This window comes from Scophthalmus maximus, chromosome 1 (assembly GCF_022379125.1).
Source record: "Scophthalmus maximus strain ysfricsl-2021 chromosome 1, ASM2237912v1, whole genome shotgun sequence".
NCBI classification, from domain to species: domain Eukaryota; kingdom Metazoa; phylum Chordata; class Actinopteri; order Pleuronectiformes; family Scophthalmidae; genus Scophthalmus; species Scophthalmus maximus.
In genome coordinates this window covers 6518954-6539178 of record NC_061515.1, presented here as the reverse complement: position 1 = coordinate 6539178, position 20225 = coordinate 6518954, and the positions used below count along the sequence as shown (strand labels likewise).

General features: G+C 47.8%; 1 protein-coding gene across 1 annotated transcript; it reads right to left on the bottom strand.

Moving 5' to 3' along the window:
- Positions 1-26: 26 nt before the first annotated feature.
- zgc:110410 (uncharacterized protein LOC553618 homolog) lies at positions 27-7557 on the bottom strand. Its single transcript, XM_035612600.2, has 11 exons — positions 7417-7557; positions 6453-6588; positions 5961-6126; positions 5509-5587; positions 4997-5050; positions 4601-4691; positions 4429-4466; positions 3710-3797; positions 1797-1886; positions 1082-1129; positions 27-454 (listed from the first exon to the last, which is right to left on the bottom strand). The coding sequence occupies exons 2-11, from the start codon at positions 6555-6557 to the stop codon at positions 302-304; spliced, it is 912 nt and encodes a 303-aa protein (XP_035468493.1). The 5' UTR covers positions 6558-6588; positions 7417-7557; the 3' UTR covers positions 27-301.
- Positions 7558-20225: the final 12668 nt, after the last annotated feature.

Here is a 20225-nt window from a genome sequence, read left to right as displayed (position 1 = left end):
ATATTAAAACACACTGGATTCACATATCAGTAGTGAAACATATTTTACAGCATATAAACCTCAACTGATAAAAGCACTCGGTACAAACAGTACTTCGCGGTGTACAATCACGTCCGCGCGATGCATGACGGGGAAGAAATGAATCTCCTGTCGCACTTAAATATGAGGACGCGCGCGGGCTTCCGTACGCGCGCTGCAGACTTTTGGCATTCACACTGAGGCAGGAGGCCTGTCGTGATGGGACGTCTGTTGTGTCGGCACACTGAGGCAGGAGGCCTGTCGTGATGGGACGTCTGTTGTGTCAGCGGCAGAGGCCGATGAGCTGCAGCAGGAGCAGGAACAGGGTGGCGATGTCCAAATAGAGGTTCAGAGCGGCGAACACGTACTCCTCCGGAGACATTCGATACTTTCTGTGTTTGCCACCCAGGATGAGCTGGGTATCGAACACCAAGTACTGCGGAGAGACACACACACACACACACACACACACACACAGAGAGATGAGACGCGTCAACACGACCGGCAGTGACGCCTGTGATGGCAGAGAGCGAGCACGGCCTACCGGAAGCGGCCCTGAAAGGGGGAGCACCGGGGCAGTATTTCTTATCTGCGAGAGAGAAGGGACTGTGCAGATAAAACAAGTTGTGACTGGCTGCCGACAGCAGGTGCAGCTCTCGCAGCTTGCTTGCTCCCCCGGTTTGACGGGATGGGTCACAGCGTTTGCCGTTAATGCCAAACGCGCGCACAGAGAGGTGGCCGCGAACGCGACGCGCGCTGCTGTTCCGCGGCGCATGATTGGAAACGAGAGGGCGCGAGAGTCTCTCTCTCTCTCTCTCTCTCTCTCTCTCTCTCTCTCTCTCTCTCTCTCTCTCTCTCCCTCCCTCCCTCCCTCCGCGCTAACTACCGTGACAAACGACGGTGGCCCCCGAGATCAAATCTCCCATCAGGCACACCCGCTTGACATTAAAAACCTTCTTCGGGTGATGGTCTCCGTTCATTTTCCGGAGGTCACTCTCAGCCCTGCTCTGGTTCTCCAACCAGGCGCCAGGGGTCCCGCCGCGAAGGCTTCCAGTGCACTTACCAGGGAGAACAGCAAGGTCCCCAGGCAGGCGTACACGATGTAGAGGTACTGATGAAAGAACGAGACACACAATCAACCTTCAGGTCATTTCGGCAAATGCAATATTCATACAGATTGCTGATTATTTCTGACACAAATGAGCAGAAACGTGTATTTTAAAAATATTATTTTCTTCTACCATTTAGAATGAAGCGTCAGTTATTTTCTTTTGTACTAGTACCTGCTGCTCCTATTAATACTGACATATTCATACAGTTCCATACGCAGCACTTTGTCCATCACACATCATTCACACAAAGCAGAGAACGCCAGGCGAGATGGAGGGTTCACTCCCAAGCCACAGCGAAAGCCAGCATACTTCTGTCCCCTTTTTTTGTTTCTAGTTGTTCTGTGCAGTGCATATGATGGTAGACGCTGATACATGGCGGACACAGAATCAGTGGAATGCTTACTTCTGTAAATTCCCTGTCGGAGGCCGTCACCGTAAACAGCAATGTACATATTAATGCATCAGCCTGAGAGATCAGTGCAGCTCCTGAGAGGTTTGACAGTGCACGCTCTCTTCGTCTATAGTCTAGTCACAGCACACAGGTCAGTGCCAGTACATCCTGGGAATAAAAGCCAGGAGGCTTGTGTGTCTGCATCTGACCGCGTGCTGCATGCGCTGCATTTCAAGCCCGATCGCACTGGAAACACAGTGGCGCCCTCCGTTTACCTGAGATCGGAGGATTGCACAGAGCAATGCAAACGAGAAGAGGGTCCAGGCAAACACCCACAGGCTGCCGTTTGCTGCAGTGAAGTCCCACTGTTGCCAGAAAGAAAGAGGGGGAGAAGTTGGTGGGGACACACACACACACACACACACACACACACACTGAATGTGACGAGCCTCTACAACAGAAAACTGTCGACAGAACATTTAAACTCATCATTGCCATAAAAGCCGGGGGTGCCCAAGGTCGTCTGCATTGCAGCTGTGCCGCGAGGCCCCGCAGATTACTCAGTGATGGAGACATATTGCCGTTTAAAATAGAAGATAATCCTAATGATTCTGGAAACAAAGATCCCGGATAATTAATCAACAAGATGCAACGCAGGCATAAAGGAGGGGAGCGGAGGTGGTGTCCTGGCCCCCGTGCCCTTCTCAGATCGACTGGAGGAAGATGGCCATTACTAAAATGGAGAACAGCTCACACTGATCACCTGAGGAGCCAGGCCTGAACATTTGTCTGACAAAAACCCCCCCAAAAAAACTAAGATGAACGTGCGGTTATGAAATATAAACTGAAAGTGTGTTACCGGCCGCTCACTCAAACAATAGAACGTTATCTTTTGTGGGCTGAGCGTCTTCTTCTATCACGGCATCACCGTCTGTGTGCGCCGGCTATTTAAAACCCGAGGCACATGCCTCCCTGCTCCAGATTAATAATGAGCAAAGAGCATTTAAATCCTAATATGTTCTCGGTGTCATCATTAGACACCTGCTCGCTCCCTTTCATGAAATCTGAGCAGAGAGAATAAATATCTGCAGAAGCAATTGCAAGTGGTAAAATGTGCGAAACGCCAAACTGCATTTAGACGCAATTAACAGGGACTTGAAATTTAATTGGAATTTGGCAACATCTATTTCACGTGTCTCATTTTTTCTTTACCCCACTGGTTGTTTGATAGCTTTTGTTCTGAATATGTGCCAAGGCTATCAGCTCGGCTTGGTGCAGTTGCTCTCAAAGGGTCTCCTCACTCGTGCACATTGTCTCATTCGGATAAAACATTTTGCAACTCAGACACAAACTACTTCGCAGAAACCAAATGACATCATTATGCCAGATCAATACTGGTAAAATAAACACACATGAATAATAACATCCATCGTCTTACACTTTATCCATTTAAGGGTCTTAAGGTCTTCCTGTGGGAGGAAGCCGGAGAACCCAGAGAGAACCCACGCATACACGGGGAGAACATGCAAACTCCACACAGAAAGGCCCTGGTTGGTTTGAACCGGGATTCAAAACCCAGAACCTTCTTGGTGTGAGGCGACAGCGCCAACCACTACACCACCGTGCAGCCCTGAATAATAACATGTAGAATATAAAGTGTCTTTCTAAAGGAAGAAAACAGAATCAGAGTTGTTCACATTCAATTACAGTAACGTCGTCAGTTTTCAGAGAAGATGAGAAATCAGGAATGCAAGTCCAATTCTATTTTCTTCTTTTAAAGTCCATGGCACTGCACAGAAGGCACCAGGAATTTATTTTTCAATAAATCTCAGCCTTTTTAAAGACAGACAAAAGGGAAGAGAGAGGCAGGGGGGGGGGGGGGGATTTATGAAATGACAAAAGGCTCCAGGCCTTTTCTGAACTCAGGAGCCTCCGCCAGTGGCAGGACGGGCCAGGCGGAGGTTTAACTCTGTCCCGCCGCTGGACACGAGGAATTAACTTGACTGACAAATACACTGATCTCAGCACTAATCACAGTTTTGCCTCGGACAGCAAAACCCATCAGAGTTTCTAAACCACCGCTGACGGCAGCGTGTGGGAGGACGACCGCCAACAGCTCAGCTCAACACTTGTTCTTTGACTGCGCAACAAACTGCAGTCGGAGTTCAGAGTGTGTGACAGACCTTACCTTGGACTGCATCGCAAACAGAGTCAAGGCGAAGGAGACCAGCGCTGTCGCCCCCACAGCCCACAGAACCGCTTCAGCCACAAAGTACCTACGGACAGAGATACCAGACAGATCTCATAGCATCACCCCCGACTAGTCGGCAGGCAGAGTAGACACATGAACAGTGGACTTCTGTTTCATCCGAAGAGTGAAACATTTCATTCTTGTACGAAATTTGATATTTTTTTCCATTTAATAGTCAGTGTTATATGTCTCAGCCGGAGGAGATGGCACGGACCCCCGGTGGCCATGCTCTGCATTATGTATTGGCCTGAGTTCATTTCATATCAGCCACAGCTTCAGCTGTGGCAATATCCAATGAATATGATAATCTGAATGTATTATTGATAGCCAGGCCCTCGCCTGACCTGCTGGCCAAAAACAAAAAAAGAAAAGGAAAGCCTGTCATATGCGAAAAAGGTAACTTGTGCTTACACAGGCACTTGTACTGAAAAATTGGTTTTGGAACTGTCCCATGATGCTGCTGACCTGTCCTCAGCTGAAACCGCCGGCAAAATCGGATTCCGGGGGCTTTTTTTTAAATTTGGAAAGAGACAACAATGAACTCAATATCAGGTTCTATGGCTTCGTCGCTGGCGACCAACATGCTCTCAGATATGGATCCAAGCGGGGTTGTTACTGTGCAAATGAGTGGGCACGGGGTTGGGCTCCATACTCACACTGCCACAGATCCAAGCATCAGGCCCTCTGCAACAGTCTGAGACGGGGGGGGGGGGGGGGGGGGGGGGGGGGGGGGGGGGGGTAAAAAAAAACAACAAAAGGGACAAACTGAAATAGAGCAGGTGCGGTGGGGGTTCAATGTGATGCCTGGCTGAGAGTGCTCCTACTCACAAACAGGCCCAGGGCGATGAAGTTGACGGGGACTTGACGACGGAGGCTGTCACAGCAGGACAAGGCCACGATGAGCACCATCACCACGGCCCTGTTTCACAGACAACGTGGATGTGTATCGGGCAAAAGCAAATAAACAGCCCATCAACGGGGGACGGGAGAAGCCCCGTGGTTCAACACGTGAATCCACTGGGCGCGTTACTAATGCACAGTGCGGTTCGGCCGGTCGTCGGATCGGGATTCACACCGACGGGGGCCATTTTGCGATTTACACCTGTGGACTTGGACAGGAGCTCCATTTCCATCCAGGTAGCTCACCGAGCAGGAGATTAGTGCATGAACACAAACCGTGTCTGCAGCGGACGGCCTAAGACGTGAACGTATTGGAAAGCTTACATCATGGAGTAGGAGAACCAGTAGCTGTCCCTTGCCCATTCCCGGAGAGCGTCCCTGTTATTTGATAAAGGAGGAGAGAGAGAGATGGGGGGGGGAGGAGGGGGGTTGTTTAATAGCAGCACCATTTATTTGATAGAGGCAGCAGAATGATTTTATTAAATATTAACAGAGGACGGAGCATTGTGCTCATGGGAGCCGAATACAATTTATGGAAAGAAATTACAGTAGCGGCGCTCTGCCACATCCATCATACAAAACATATGAAGCTTTCAGCCGACTGCCAGCTGAAGCGCCGCGTGGCAGGAAAACGCTCTTTTCCTTCCCCCCGCCAGCTCGTCCCAACTCACACATCTGGGACGATCTGAGCAGCGCCGCGTGTCGCACGGAGCTCCTGCGCGGAAAAAGCCATGGCACTCGAGGTGCCCTGCCGCAGACCACGCAACGGGCGCACCGGCGGAGCGGCGCCCGTCACTGGGCCCCCCCGTCTTTCACCGTGTGTGACGCCGGCTCACCAGTAAAGAAAAGCACAGATGATCCCGACTGTCACCAGCAGCTGAATCATCAAGGTCAAGTAGACTTTCCTTATGAAACCTGACAGACACACACACACACACACACACACACACACACACACACACACAGTGAGATATGACAGACAGCATGGTAAACAGACGGGAGACAGATTGACAACGATGACAAGACAAAGGGAAGAAAAAGAATCTGCCAGGGTGAAGCGGACGGGCAAGTTTGGGTTGTTTGTGCCGCAGCACATTTCAAGAACAAGTTGTTGTTTTCACCTGAATCTGCATTTCATTTTAAAATGAGAGGATTTAAAAAATGTGGCAGGCGAAGGGCCGAGGCACAGATCAGGGAACAATTTTTCAAGGGCAAATCCCTTTTAGGGAAAACAACTGCAAAGTGAATGGGGAAGTAAATATTGTTCATCCTCTTGTCCGTCCCTCACCTCTCCGTATGGCGGCGTCGCTGAAGCCGCCGTCCTCTAAGCCGTGAGAGTAGACAGGTGGAGCGTCGCCGTGCGGCTGGTGGCCTCCTGCCGCCTCGCCCTCAGGATGGATCATGTTGTCGTAGGTGCCGGGAGGGGAGACCACCGCCACACTCCCTGTCCCTACCTGGATCGTCCACAAAGAAGAAGAAAAAACACGTGACGAGGGCGGAAACGACACTCCTGGAGAATTAGGATTCTGCAAATTTTACCCCAAAAAATGAAGTGAATTAGCGAAAGGAAATCTCTCATCTACGTGTCATCAAATGGGCAAACGTTGCTTGGTGTACATTTTGATGATTAGGGTTTTATAATGATCCAACGATCAAAGCCTGGTGGTGTGTGAGCTTGGCTCATGCTGTAATGAATAGTTGGACATTTAATCCAAGCAACCAGACTTTGGTTCACTACCTCATTTCCTTTTCTTCCTTATTTTTTGTTATTGCCACTGACCTGATAGCTCATGCCTGTATAAGGAGCCTCTCCGTAGTCCTGATGACTGTACGGTGGGGGGCGAGGTCCGTATCCACCGTTGCTGCTGCCACTTGTTTGATCCATTCCCAGGGCGGCTCGCAGCTCTTTTCACCAGCTGAGGCACAGAAACCGACAGGAGAAGAAATGTCAGACGAGCTGGCGAGCTAAGGTCACGTCAGAAAACAAAAAAAGCATCCCTCTGAATGGCGTCGGAGCCTTTCCTCGTGGGTGATGTGAAATTGGCAAATGGGGCAATGTCAGTGTGGAACAAATAGATGGGCAATTACAAAATGATGCATCGCGCAAACAGAGCGAGCCGTCCATGACTAACATCCATAATTATGGCCTTAAGCCTCCATTTACTCAAACTGTATGTACGTATATTTAATGGCCAGAGAGGTCGCGGCTAATTGATCCCAGGGGAAAATTCGGTTGTCATCATGGAGGGACAGTCAGAGGACTATTTCATGAAGACATTTGGGGAGTTTAAAGGTCCCCGCTGTTCCATGAAGCTGCACTCATGCACTAATAAAGATGGCAGAGATAATGTTGCTGACAGATTCAATTAGACGGCGACATGTAGTTTCCATCAATAACACACACTGTACACTTCCTGGAATATCTGTAATCCGCGACACATTATCTGCCACTAAGAAAGCTTGACTTCTGTTCCCTGCCGCATCCCCTGAACTCCTGACTGCACGGAACACAGTGACAGATGTCCTCCAACATCTTCTAATGTCTGAAGGACGTGAAGTGGACTTCTCTTGTTGTACACTCGTGTTTGCGAGTGGACAACCCCCCCCCCCCTCCCCCCCATCACTTCTGGCAAGATAATAATGAATGGAGCACTTTTCACAAGTCCCCCTTTTCGTTGCCCCCTGAACGAAAAGGGGGAATGAATGAAACAATTGCAGTCCTAATCCATTACCATGTGTCTTACCTGGGGAATCTGCTCCGCTGCTCTTCCTGTGGCTGGTTCCCCTCGAGGGCAAAGTCCGCCTGCTATCAGTCGGTTCCCACAGAGACAGGACTTTGGCTCCGGGGGGAGGATGTACTGTATCCCTCATTAGGCCCAATGGGATATTCAGATGAAGTTCTTAAAATGTCATTAAACCGACCAGGCTGGCATTTTGTCAGAAGCACTTTGTCATTACCTTTTTCCTTTCACCGACACCAACGCACGCGGGCCTTTAGAATGAGCTTCAACAGAGCTGTGTTATTTGTTATACACTTTTTTTTGTTTTTGAATGTCCTGTAACGACACATCATTAGCATGCGGCTCACTATGCGGCGTGTCTGTAACGTTTCATCCTGCACTGTGCGCAGAAAAAAAAAAAAAAGGGAAAGAAAAGGCAAACGCAGTACAATGGCACCCGGAGCCACGTGACTCTCGCGGCTCACCTTGGTTACACATTGACAGCAAGCTGCTCTGGAAACGGATGAAAGATCAATCTCACGCACACACAAAAGAAGGAGTGATCAAGGATATGGAGTCCCAGCCAAGGGGGGGGGGGGGGGACTAGCTGGAGACGTGTACACGAAATACATGTTCACAATGTAGGTCAATGGAGTCTTAGTGCCTCTCCGTGGAGAGTCGTCACTTAAGAGGGATACAGTGACGACTTCACCCGTCGACGAAGCTCAGGCTGGTTCAAGCACACTGTGGTGTTTTCATGTCATATTTAAAGTGACTGCACATCAGACACATAACAGTCACATGTTATCCTGCGCAAAAACACTCTTTTGGATGCGAAAGACAACGCATGAAACACAAGAAAATGAAACGATTGTTTCCAGCGTTTTCAAAAGGTGAGGCTTCATCGTACATTGGCACAAAATAAGAAAAAGATACTGACACAGATTGTGTATGTGCATGCCTCGTCTCTCATTCATATTGGCACCAAAACGATATAAATATTCCACGTTCGCTGGGTCAGTGACCGAGGAAAAACAGAAATTCTACCGGGGAAGAGTTTTTTGAATGCAAACAGTTCACAGCAGCTTCTATTCATACATCAAGCAGACACTGGGGGGCACTAGTCTCCTGTGCTTCTTCCGCTAATTGCAGTGGTTTGGTTGCGGCTCCTTCTGCCACCTCCACCACCCAACCGGCAGCAGCAGGTCCTGCAGAGAGACCCCTCAAACGGACTGCCTGTTCGTCTGGACTGCTGGATCAAATGCTGCAGTTCTTCTACTCACGTGTGAAATGAGAGGTTTCATCCACAACAAAGCTTTTTTCTGATTGACCTGCAATACATAGAGAATAAGGACGGACTAACAACCAGATAAAGGCTTGTTCCATGGTGACACGTGCATCACATTCGGAGTCTCTCTCCTCTGACTGGCGCGTCAACGACGGGCACAGATTTACGCCGAATGTTCAAATGCGACGAGCTCGCTCTCACCTGTTCACGGCACCCGAGTCGGATCCGGGCGGGCTGGCACGACAAACAGAGTCCCACTTGAGCAGGCAGTTTCGAAAAAAAGCCGGCCTGTGTTGACACAGCGATCGGTGTGGAGCGCGGTGTGAGGCCGCATTGAACAGATCTGATTGCCTCGGCGCTGTCCAAACAGGAGCGACGCGGGAGGGGCCCGCGTGGTGCAGGGACGGAGGGAGGGAAGGAAGGAAGGAAGGAAGAAGGCAAGATGACGCAGAGCAATGGACCAAAGGGTGGAAGGATGGACAGGCAGACGGAAAGATATGTGAGTGTGTCGGTACAGACGCACTGTGACAGCTCTGTTTTGTCACAGCGCTACAATGCTCTTTGGGGCCTTTGGGACTGAGGATCACGGGGGGGGGGGGGGGGGGGGGGGTCGTTCCGGTGTCACTGGAGAAGGACAGATGTAGTCATCATGCGAGCCTCTCGTCCCGCCCGCCGCATGCAGCTGTGAGTCGCCGCTCTTCCCGCCGTTCTGGCCACAAGGAAGAGATTCGTTTGGAGAATCGGAACGGTGGTTTGCGTGCGGCCCCACGGAGGCCCGGTGCGGGTCTGGAGGTCCGAGTCACCAGACGCCCCCCCTCGCTCCTGATTTACAGCCCTCCTGAAGCCGCTAATGCTGCTAATGTGTGAGGAAATCTCTGCAGGACCGTGTGGCCGACTGGGGAGAGCTCCGCGGCGACTTGCACTGCACCGCGGGACTGCAAGTGTCGCCGTAAATGAAGAGAAAGCCCTGCACTGTGCTCCATTTATTAATATCAGGCCCAGTCCAGCTGTGTCAAGTGAGGAATATTGTTTCCTTAAGATGAACAACCGTGACACAACATTTGGACTCTGAGGGGCCGAATCAGGGTTCGCACTGGTTTTTCCAAAATGACTCTGGTTAGTGTGATACAATCGCACAGCTGCAGTCAAAGCAACTGAACAGACATAATTGAGTGAATAAATGAACGTTATCCATAGCCGATTTTATGTATTACACTACTGCAGCAAAGAGCACAAAACCGCAGATTAATTTGTCTGCATTAGAGCCAGAGTTTGCATTAGCCGCGTCTAAAGTGAGCACTCCATTACCGAATTATAAATAATCTCCAAGAAACTTCTGTCTAAATATATTCAATGAGGAGCTCAATTGATTATCGTCAACTGTGCCGCAGACACACCTAAAGTACAGTTCAAGATAATACGGTTATGTTTCGTCTGTGGTCATTTATCTTGTATAAGGCGGCATTAAAGGGAAATTAAGAATTCTACTCTGGCAACACTTTGGATCTATGAAATAAACTGAGTCACAGTTTTTAAATAATGCAATTATGAACAAAGGGGCTTCTAATAAAGCATATGTTAATAAACATAGATTTTAAATACAGGGGAGAAAAAAACCTGCATATTTCCCTTTAAAAGAAACCAGAGCAACGTATAACACCAGTCTGTCCGTCCCATTGTTAATCAATCAGGCTCCAGAACGATCTGATTACATTTTGATGGTCAAGTGACACAGTGACCTGAAACTCAAGAATTCATGGGCAAATTATGACAAGATTTCACACAAATATCATGTAGGATAAATGATGAAGGGATGACATTTTATACCCGGAAGGGCAAACTCTATTTTATCTATACAGCACTATATCACAAATATAAAATGAACTCAATACCATTAATCAAATTGAATTTCAAATAAGCCATCCTCTATTAACGTCCATCATGCCCGATATTGTTGACTCTTATTGTATGTTTCTTTCTTCGTCTTTTCTTCTTCTTCTGTCCTCGCAAAAGCTCATTCGGCTCATTCCGAGTCTTTGTGCCCAGATGGACCTGTTCTGACCATGTGCGGACTTTGATTCGTTGGGGCCGGTGCAGAATGGAGTGTCACGATTTCCGAGAAAGGATTAAGGCGAACGTTTCTTCAAAGCCATGGCCGTGTGTGACACGCTGGGCTCATGCTGCCAGGTCGCATGTAGGTTGGAGCTCTATGAAAGCGTTTCTGCTTCCTTCTTCTGACACACCCAACAACATAAGTGATATTTACCAATGTACGAAGGGCAGCGATGGCGTTATACATGTTGACTCTCATCACGCAGAGCAGAAACCACACATTTGATATAGAAATACAAACGAAGAAAGAAATTCTTGCACGGTTAAATAATCTGTAGTATAGAATGCAGAGAGGAGTGTGTGGACATGTGTGACATCTCCACTCCAAACTAGCAGATGATAGAAGTCACTGTAAACTAGTGTACGAAGAAAAGAAAAAGAAAGCCATTGTGAAAGACAACAGGCAGCCCAAGGACGGACGCATGTGTCCCGTCCACGCGGAGGTCACGCAGCCATTCGCTGTCAGATGCCGCCGTCAGGAACGGGGCACAGATGCTTTGAGCTCAGCTCCTTTTTCTTCCCTGACAGAGTTTATTCAAACAGAGAAAATGGATTTCACACGAGCCGTGACAGCCACCGGACAATAACTGACAGAGGCATTTCACCGCGGTTATGGCTCTGACAAGAGGAGCCAGCGCCTGCCACCATCCAGTGGTCAAATGTCAGCCTGTTCCTCCCGCGGCCTGTGTGACACCAGCCTGCTTGGTTAAGAGCATTTTCTTTCACTGGGTGAACCTCGTTAACTGAGCTCTGTCGCTGCAAGAGAAACCTGCCATAGATTTACCTTTTTCCTTTACTGAATTTGTAGGGAATCATGTCAGAATTTTATACACACACACACACACACACACACACACACACACACACACACACACACACACACACACGCACACACACACACACACACAAACTGATACCAACTTTGTTCTGTTTGACAGCTTGTGTCCTCATGCATTGAGTGTGTGTCTCCTGCAGCAGTTGAATTTTAAGGCCCCCCGGAAAAGCTATTTCCCCAATCTCACCATCGCCAGTGACGGAGTCAAGTGTAAAATACACACTTCTCTGTTAAAGAAGTTGAAGTCACGTTTTTTGGGCCGTGCCACGCGACAGTCGACTGAGAGGCCTAAACAGGGATTGACTTGTTTTAAGTTCTCAGCTCAGGTTGGAGTCTCAGCGACATGATTCATCCCGTGAGCTGGACTGTCGTTTGCGGTGCTCATTGAAGACGGTCACCAAAAATCACCAGCAAATCATTCCACTGGGACAACGGATGGTCAAGGGTTCACTCCATAGCCACCTGGTTAGCGGCGATATTGGAGATATTGTTTCATTTCTGCACCAAATATTCCACAGACTGACACACTGATGCAGAGGTGGACAAACGTAGGGGCCGTCAGACCAATTACTAAAGCCCTGGCACGGGGCAAGAGCATTACAAGACTCATCTCGTTCTCCTTTTGGTTCATAATTGACAGTGATTTATTACTGCCCAAGGAAAAGTGATTTTTTTCTACACAAAGCACTGTATGTTTTCAATGCAGCCTCAAAAAAATGCTGTGAGCCGCCTTTGACATTTAAGTGCGTCCCGCGCGCAACAGACTCCGCCGCATTGCTTGTCAGCGAGTCACGGCAGGTGTGTGCTCCTCTTGGACTGAAGGTCGGCACCGGGACAGGGACGACAGGGAGGATGAATAAACGAATGGCAAGGACTCGGCCGTAGCGGAGCGGAGGATGAAGGACTTTTTGTTCGATGTACCTTTGGTACCGGCAGCTATGTGCTGACTGCGGGGGATCCGGGGCACCTGCAGCGTCCGGCGAGACATTCCTAACTCTGCTCTGAATAAAATACGCCACATCCAGAGTGATGCAGAGATTTCAAGATAAATATGTTCACACAGATCTTGCAGCCGTCTACATGGCACCTGGTGGTGTTCATGGCATAAGGACGAGCCACAGGCCAAAGGTTCCTATTCAAATGAACACATTCTTGTCTGCATATGTAAAGGCCAAGATGAGAAAGTGCACAGCTTTTACAGAAAACGCATGTACCTGATTTTATTCTTGTAATAATTAGGAATATTTCCCTGGAAAAAAAAACGTGGTTCTATGTTCTGTGCACGTTGTTGTACAACTTGAATCACAGGTAACCTGCTCATTCGCTTCTTTATTGGATTTGCAATTTGCCGATGTCACTCATCTGGGGCCAAAAGAGACAAGGGAAGAGGAAGCCAATGTGCTTGTGCTGGATCAAAAGACTGCGATAAGTCAAAACATGGCACCATCATTTGAATTTGAGAATGGGAGGAGAGAACACATGTTCTTACAATGTTGCTCTGCAGACGACGAGCCCAAAAAGAAAAGGCGGCGAATTGCAGGAACAGTTTGGGTCGTCCATCAAACGGTCGCCTCCACGCCCCTCCACTGTATAAATGGTGCTGCATACGAGCTCTAATATAAACCTAATCTGCAAAAGTATCCAGGAAAAAGGCTTCAGAATGAGGTGTTCCTGAAGCCCAGAATGCGCTGTGTGCTTTAGTCTGGGTAGGAGGGCGAAGGATAAATACATACATTCAGTAATCCTTGACACCAAAATTGCACGTCGCCTTTAATAGCTACTCACACATCACTTCTGGTGCCTTTTCTTCCAACTGAGCTTCAGTCGTATTCACAGTTAGTCACCAAACGTGTAGCGGTAAGGACAGTATGAGTTAAATGCAGTGGGCGAGACGACGTGGACATCATCAGTAAGTTTGGGATGGTGATGAAAATTGCACCGGGACCAAAATCAGGACTTAAAAACTGACTTTCTCATGGTCAAATCACGGCTAGACTTAAGTTTCTAACTGACAGGAACTCTAGGCGCTTTGCAGAAACTGGATCAGTTGAATGAGGATCAGGCGGAACGCAATGAGCTTCGCTCCCTGAGAAATAGAAAGAGAAACTTGATCCCAAATACACAACTCTAAATAAACGTAAACACATAATACATAAAAAAAAGTGTGTTTGAGGAGACGAACAGGAGGGAGAATGACACGGCATGGAAGTGACAGTAAAACAAGGTGGAGGGAAAATCAAAGTGTGGAAGAGTCTTTTGCCCGTTGTGGAGTTAAACGCCTGCAGCGAACCGACGGCACCCAGACCAAGGAGAAGCACCACTCCATTGCGCAGACCGCAGCGGGGTAACGACCCCACACACACCCTTTGTGTGAACGACTGGAAGAGCAAATACGAGCAATGAGTCCTGACCATCGCGGCCATCTGACCGCAGCCCTGAACTTTTATAGGTGCACTCGAAGACTGAGAATGCCGAGCCACACCGTGACATCGCAAGAGGCCGGCGGGGACATGGATCCCGCCGGGATGACGCGGCCCATCAGGTTCGGCACGGTGCCAACTTTGAGTGCACCCTGTCATTGACGCCAAAAAAAAGGGGGGAAATACAAAATACTAGGATTCTAATATTCGATTCAATACTCAAAGTGTTAAGCTGATGTCATCTTTTTTTTTTTAATGAACAAAAAGCAGATCAAAAGTGAAACAGAGGTGTCTTGACCGGTGCTCTCAGACTATAGGACACAACAGTTTGAGCCGACACTAATCTCCTCTGTGTTGCTGTTTAACGGACAACTTGAAAACCAACCGCCCTCCTCGAGACGGTGCCGCAGTCTCCGGTGTGGCATCATCATCATCATCGCCGTCAGCAGAGGGACTATATGATTATCCCTCGCATGACAAATGTGCTCAGTCATTCGCTCCGACGGCCTCATATGTGGCAGCGGCACGCGGCCCCCCTCCCCCTCCACCGATATGCTGATGCGAGTCCCACTTCCTGCGGAGCATGCACGATAATAAATCCCCAAAATGTCACCACCCCATGATTTATAATATAGCCCTTAACTGAGGGGGCCGTATATCAATGCCCAAACATATCATTGACAGGATGGAATGTCACACATTAATTCATGGCTCGTAACTGCAACCCCCCCCCCCCTCTTCATTTGACTTGAAAAATTATATAATAGCATCTTCATGTGCCAGGTTCTTCACACAGAAGACAACAACAACAACAACAACAACAACAACAACAGGATAATGTTTCACTAAATCTGAATCTTCTTTGTTTCTAAAGATCACAAATAGAACTGTACATACTGTATAAGTATTTTCCAGATGCTTCTGGGTGTGTGTGTGTGATTTGAACTGTCCCTTCTCACTGTCGTACATGAAGCCGACGAGCTACTTGCTTTCGTGTTTGCAGTGGTATCAAAAATATAAGTCCAAGAAAAACAAAGGGAGTTGAAATAAAACCTGACACGTGTGTGTCTCACTGACGGAGCCCAGCTAGTGGTCAAGAGACGGCTCGTCTGTTCTGCGGCGGTGCTTTCTTTTGTCTGGATCTTCCTGAGGGGAATATTTGTGGAGCGTATGAGTTTTGTCTTCTTCCCATGACTGCTGCGACTGAGGCTTTGAGAGCTGATGAAATCACAATAATGGGCCGTGTGCTTCTTTTGAAAAAAAAAAGGGCACTCGCGTCCTTGGCGAGGCTCGGCCTCCGTGCGGCGGAGGACATTGCCAGCATCGGTCTGGTGTCTGGGGGATTTGCCTTGTGGGAGAAGTGATGTTTTGTTCGTGCTCAAGTATGTGACAGATGTGGACCAACCGGTCAAAAGCGTCTTTTTTCAAAGAAGGAGAAACTGATCAAAATTCTTTTGTGTGCAGCTGCTCCCCCCCACACACATCAGATGGAATCTGCCTCCTTCAGGAGCGTGTCACAAGGCATTAGAAGCTAATTTGGAAAATTTCCTTCAATTAATTGCTAGAGACAGGGGGACCATTACGCCGGACACCCTGTGAGCAATTAGATTGAAGTTGGCACGTGTCGAGAGGAGCGCTCACACCGGGCTGGTACGGTTCATCAAGGTCATGTGGATCTGGCTCAAGCCCGACGCGTGTGTTTCCCCTCCCAGGTATTCTCTGATCTATACGTTCAGGACAGAGCGGACGAAGAGCGATGAGCAGGCGGCACTCATCCATGTTTTCCCAGTGATTTCAGGTCGTGTTCAGTCGTTTCGACACAGATCGTGAAGATGTTACGACCAAAATCGAGCCTTTAGCCCCGAGCTGTCGCCCTCTCCGTGTTTTGACTCCACTTACTGTAGGATTCGATGTGCATCGTCTGAATGTGTGCCTGTGATTTTCCAAGGTCCCTGCGGTACCGTAACTACGATCACCGCCTCGGGGCTGAACGGCAACAACAGACGGATTAAGTTGCAGTGAAAATGGCCACAATTTCCCCTCGTGTGTTCCTGAGCAATGGTGCTAAATAATGACTCACGATGAAGTTGACCTTTGACCTCTTTGATATCCAAAAAAACCCATCACATCATCATTTGAAATGAAATTTGAATTGAATTTGCATATGATATTGGGGAATTTGAGGTCACAGTTACTAATATTTTGAGAAAATAACATTAACAGCAATTTGTGAATTTCACAACAAAAACAGTTAGAAAAATAGTGTTTTGTTTTTCAGGGAACTGTCGCTTCAGGATCTCCACTGACGCTGCTGCCGTCGTGTATGTCTGCAGTGGACGACCTCATCAAATTATACTTTGTAGAAAAGCGATATTTCAATCTGCTCTGCCTACGTCTCCACCGAAGGTAAATCCACACGGCTGATTATTACGCGATGACGTCATCGGACCTTGGACGCGTTCTTCCTTCTTTCCAAAACTCCACTCGGTATTTCGATGTCAGGATTATGATTTATTTTATTGACAGTAGCTCAGGGGAACTGTCCAGCCCCCCCGGGCACTGAGCTTTCTGAAAATGTGTCTTGTGCAGCCCCGTTTACAGTCATAGTCTAATTGATGAGATATGTACACGATTGGTCCTAGTGTAGTATCTTTAAATGCCGACAGAGAGACGGTCTGGGAGCAAACAAACCAAAAAGGCAACTTGTACGCTGAAGCCAACGAGCCGACTGACTGAAGCAGAAATGGTTCAGAGATGCTCAGAGGTTGTTCTGATGGAGTCGGTGAATCAAAGGAACAGTTTGACATTTTGAGATCGTTTTGGGGGGGAGCCGTCACGTCGTCCATCTTAGTGGCAGAAGCAGCGAGCCTGTCTTTGTTCAAACAAATGTGTGAACCTGCTCCTCTTTGGCTCACTGAAAACATCACGTACCAAAGTCCACGTGTTTTTCTTCCTCTTCTTTTTTTTTTGTGCTAAATTGTGCGTCAGAATGTTTCTGTACCTCTGCTAGTTGCCCAGCAACGTCAGAGTGAAAACAAATAGAGACAGACATGTTCTCATCCAACTCTCAGCAGAAAAGAAAAACAGACAGCGAGGATGATTTCTCCAAAATGTCACACTGCTCCCCTGTACCTTCTCGTAAATTCAGGAAAGAAACTTTGTGTTTAAGCTTTAGCCACAACAATTGCAAGTGAGAATGCCGTGGATAGTTTTGATTTGTTGTTGCACACAGTGGCTCTTCAGAAGGTATTTAGACACTTCCAGCTGTCGAACATGTGTTGTAGATGTACATTTATTCAAAATCAGAAATTAATATCAGCACTTTGGCAGCAGTGTCAGTGTTAGGAGGTTTTTTTTATTGTAAGAGTCTGCAAAACCCTCCGTGTGTTCAGAGAAAGAGAGAGAGAGAGAGGGAGAGGGACACACACACACACACACACACACACACACACACACACACACACACACACACACACACACACACACACACACACACACACACACACACACACACACACACACACACACACACACACACACACACACACACACACACACACACACACACACACACACACACACACACACACACCTGCTCCCGTGTCTCGATAGTGATCACTGACCTCAGTTTAACATTCCTCAACCCGTCTCAACCCGATGTCCTCCATGTACGTGTGGGCTATTTCCCGAAGCCCATGTGATTTAACTGCGAGTTAAAAATTAATTTTGCTGAAATGGTAATGCATAATTTTACATTATTCATCCACTTTAAGATCAAAATGAGTATTTTAAACTCTATAACTCTTCTGGGTCATGCTCTCTGAGACTGTTCCACAGCATATTAACTCACAGTCTATTTTCCAAGACATAACTTTTACATGGATTTTATTGTTCATGAGGTGAAAATGCAGCGACTTACAGTACACAAATCATGAATAATTTGGGCTGGCAGCTCGTAAGATGGTATGGGGGGTTTGATTTCTTCTAGTCTAAACGTGTGGATGAAAATGTGGCGCGAACAAAACACGCCAACATTTTCCTCGTCCTTGGACATTTAGAACACAGACTTCAGATGGTTTTACCTGCATTGAGCGTGTCTTCTAACTATCTCCTTGGGGTTCTCCTTTCTCAACAGCTTCCCATCTGTATCAAGAAATGGCCCACCGCCCGGAGGACATCTGGCCAATGAGAGCGGAGCGCTTGAAAATGGCTCATTAGTGAAAGACTGAAACACGCGGCGAGAGAAAGGCTAGTGAGTCGACTGACAATCCAGCACATTGGAGACGAAAGATCCATGAAAGCAAACGCAACTTATCGCGCCATGACACGGCGAACGCGTCTCTTGGTCGACACGGCATATGCGATGCAGCCTGGGAAGTAAAAAAAAACTGTTAGGACTGTCTCAACAGTGCTCGCTCAGATCGATAACAGTTCCTGTTGTTTCATGCTGGTAAGAAAACTAGTGTAATGTACAAATCCATGAGCTCTTCCATCTATTGTGCAGTGTGTCAATATTGCCGGCTGGTGATGGCGGGGTGTGATTTCACAGTACACATTCGGCCCCCTCGAGGAAAGTGGAGGAACGCCGCGGGGTATCGAAACATCACAGGCGGCCAGGAGCCTCCCTGCGTTGTGGCCGCGCGTTGCACCTCTGCAAAATTGATTTTCTCGCGCGGGCACGTGGCCACGCCACGAGACCACGAGTGCCTCCGTGAACGGGACAGGGAAATCAGCTCGCTGCGCCAGCCTGCTCAGTCCTCGGATCTCCATCGAGCATTCGCAGGGACGACATGGTGCACGCTGCGGCAGGAGCCCGCCGCTGAGCACCGGACAGAGGTTCCTCGGGGGGGAGTTCTCTCCGACACCTGGCAAACAGGAGGTCAAGTCAGTGTTCCGACCGTGTCAGCAGCCTTCGGCCTTCCACCACCTTGTATTACGTCATCGCCCTGCGAGCAAAGTCTGCTCCATGAAGCTTTGGGGACAAACTCGAGCGAAACAATGGAAGGTCCTCGCCTCGAGAAATACGTGTAATCCAAACACGAATCCCAGGCTCAGACCTGAAAACGTACGCTTGACCTGAAGAGTCCCTGCATCCAACCACTTTCCGCCGGTCGAGTGAATGCTGTTGATTTTCATGGGGCTTCTTCAGACTTTATTTATCGAACGTTCTGTGATCTCCATCCCTCTGCCACGTGGATCATCTCTGCCCCGATTGTCGCAATTAGCCTAATCGTAGTTCATTACATAATGTCCTGACAGAATGCCATTTCCTGTTGCCAGGTCTGTGGCAGGTATCCACCCGTTTAAGCGTCGTCTGTCATTAAGTGACGTTAGAAGACCAATAATTTTCTTCTCTCTATAATTGCTGATATGCTTATCATCAACAAATTCTCTTCAGGCATACGTGGACTCTGCTTTTTTTTGTCTCTCAAATGCTTCAATGCTCAAGTCACACATGTCAAAATGTGCAGAAGAAGAAAACAGTTTGCTGCAGCTCTCTGTACCGTGCACTCGCAAACAATAGCCAATCATAAAAACCGCCCCCTCCTGGAAGATTTTCCACAAAATGAAATTGCAACACTGTAAATACATGCAAATCAAAGTACATTCAAACGTCATTTCATTCTGAGGTGTGGCTCATCCTCTTTTTGATCAACTTCTCAGCCATTTGTAAAGAACAGAGTGACAGAGATGGACGCAGGTTGAATGAGACTCCGCTCACGGCTGGATGATGTGGAGCATACAAAGTCAAGTTGTACTACTTCATTTCTTTTAAAGTACTTTTCAAAGTTGAGACAGAATTTGTGCTCAAACTTGATGATATACAACGTTATCAAGGATTATCGGAACGCAACGCATTGCCATGGGCAGTATTTACACATCTATAATGTAGAAATAATATCAATGCGAAATCAAAACCGTGGTCGTCAAAGTATAAAACTCATTAAAAGAAAAAGTGAAGGTGCAGAGAACAACGAATCAGATGGAATGTTAATCAACCAAAACAACTCTCTGCTTAGCTCACTGCTGCAGCTTCACATCGCAAATACAGTACGTCGATAAAACAGAAGGGAAACTTTGGAGTTCACCATTTTATATTTTATATATAAATTAAGGATTTATACATTGCTGATAAAGAAAAAATACAAAACATTTTTTTGATCTTACATGACATTTA

What these genes read in the sequence shown, in the direction of transcription:
- zgc:110410 (XM_035612600.2), bottom strand. Translation starts at nt 6,557, where the DNA reads ATGGATCAAACAAGTGGCAGCAGCAACGGTGGATACGGACCTCGCCCC. An exon ending in TGGTTCTCCTACTCCATGAT is followed by an intron (nt 4,692 to 4,996) that starts GTAAGCTTTCCA and finishes TCTGTGAAACAG; the next exon opens with GGCCGTGGTGATGGTGCTCA. An exon ending in ATGCTTGGATCTGTGGCAGT is followed by an intron (nt 3,798 to 4,428) that starts GTGAGTATGGAG and finishes CTCTGTCCGTAG; the next exon opens with GTACTTTGTGGCTGAAGCGG.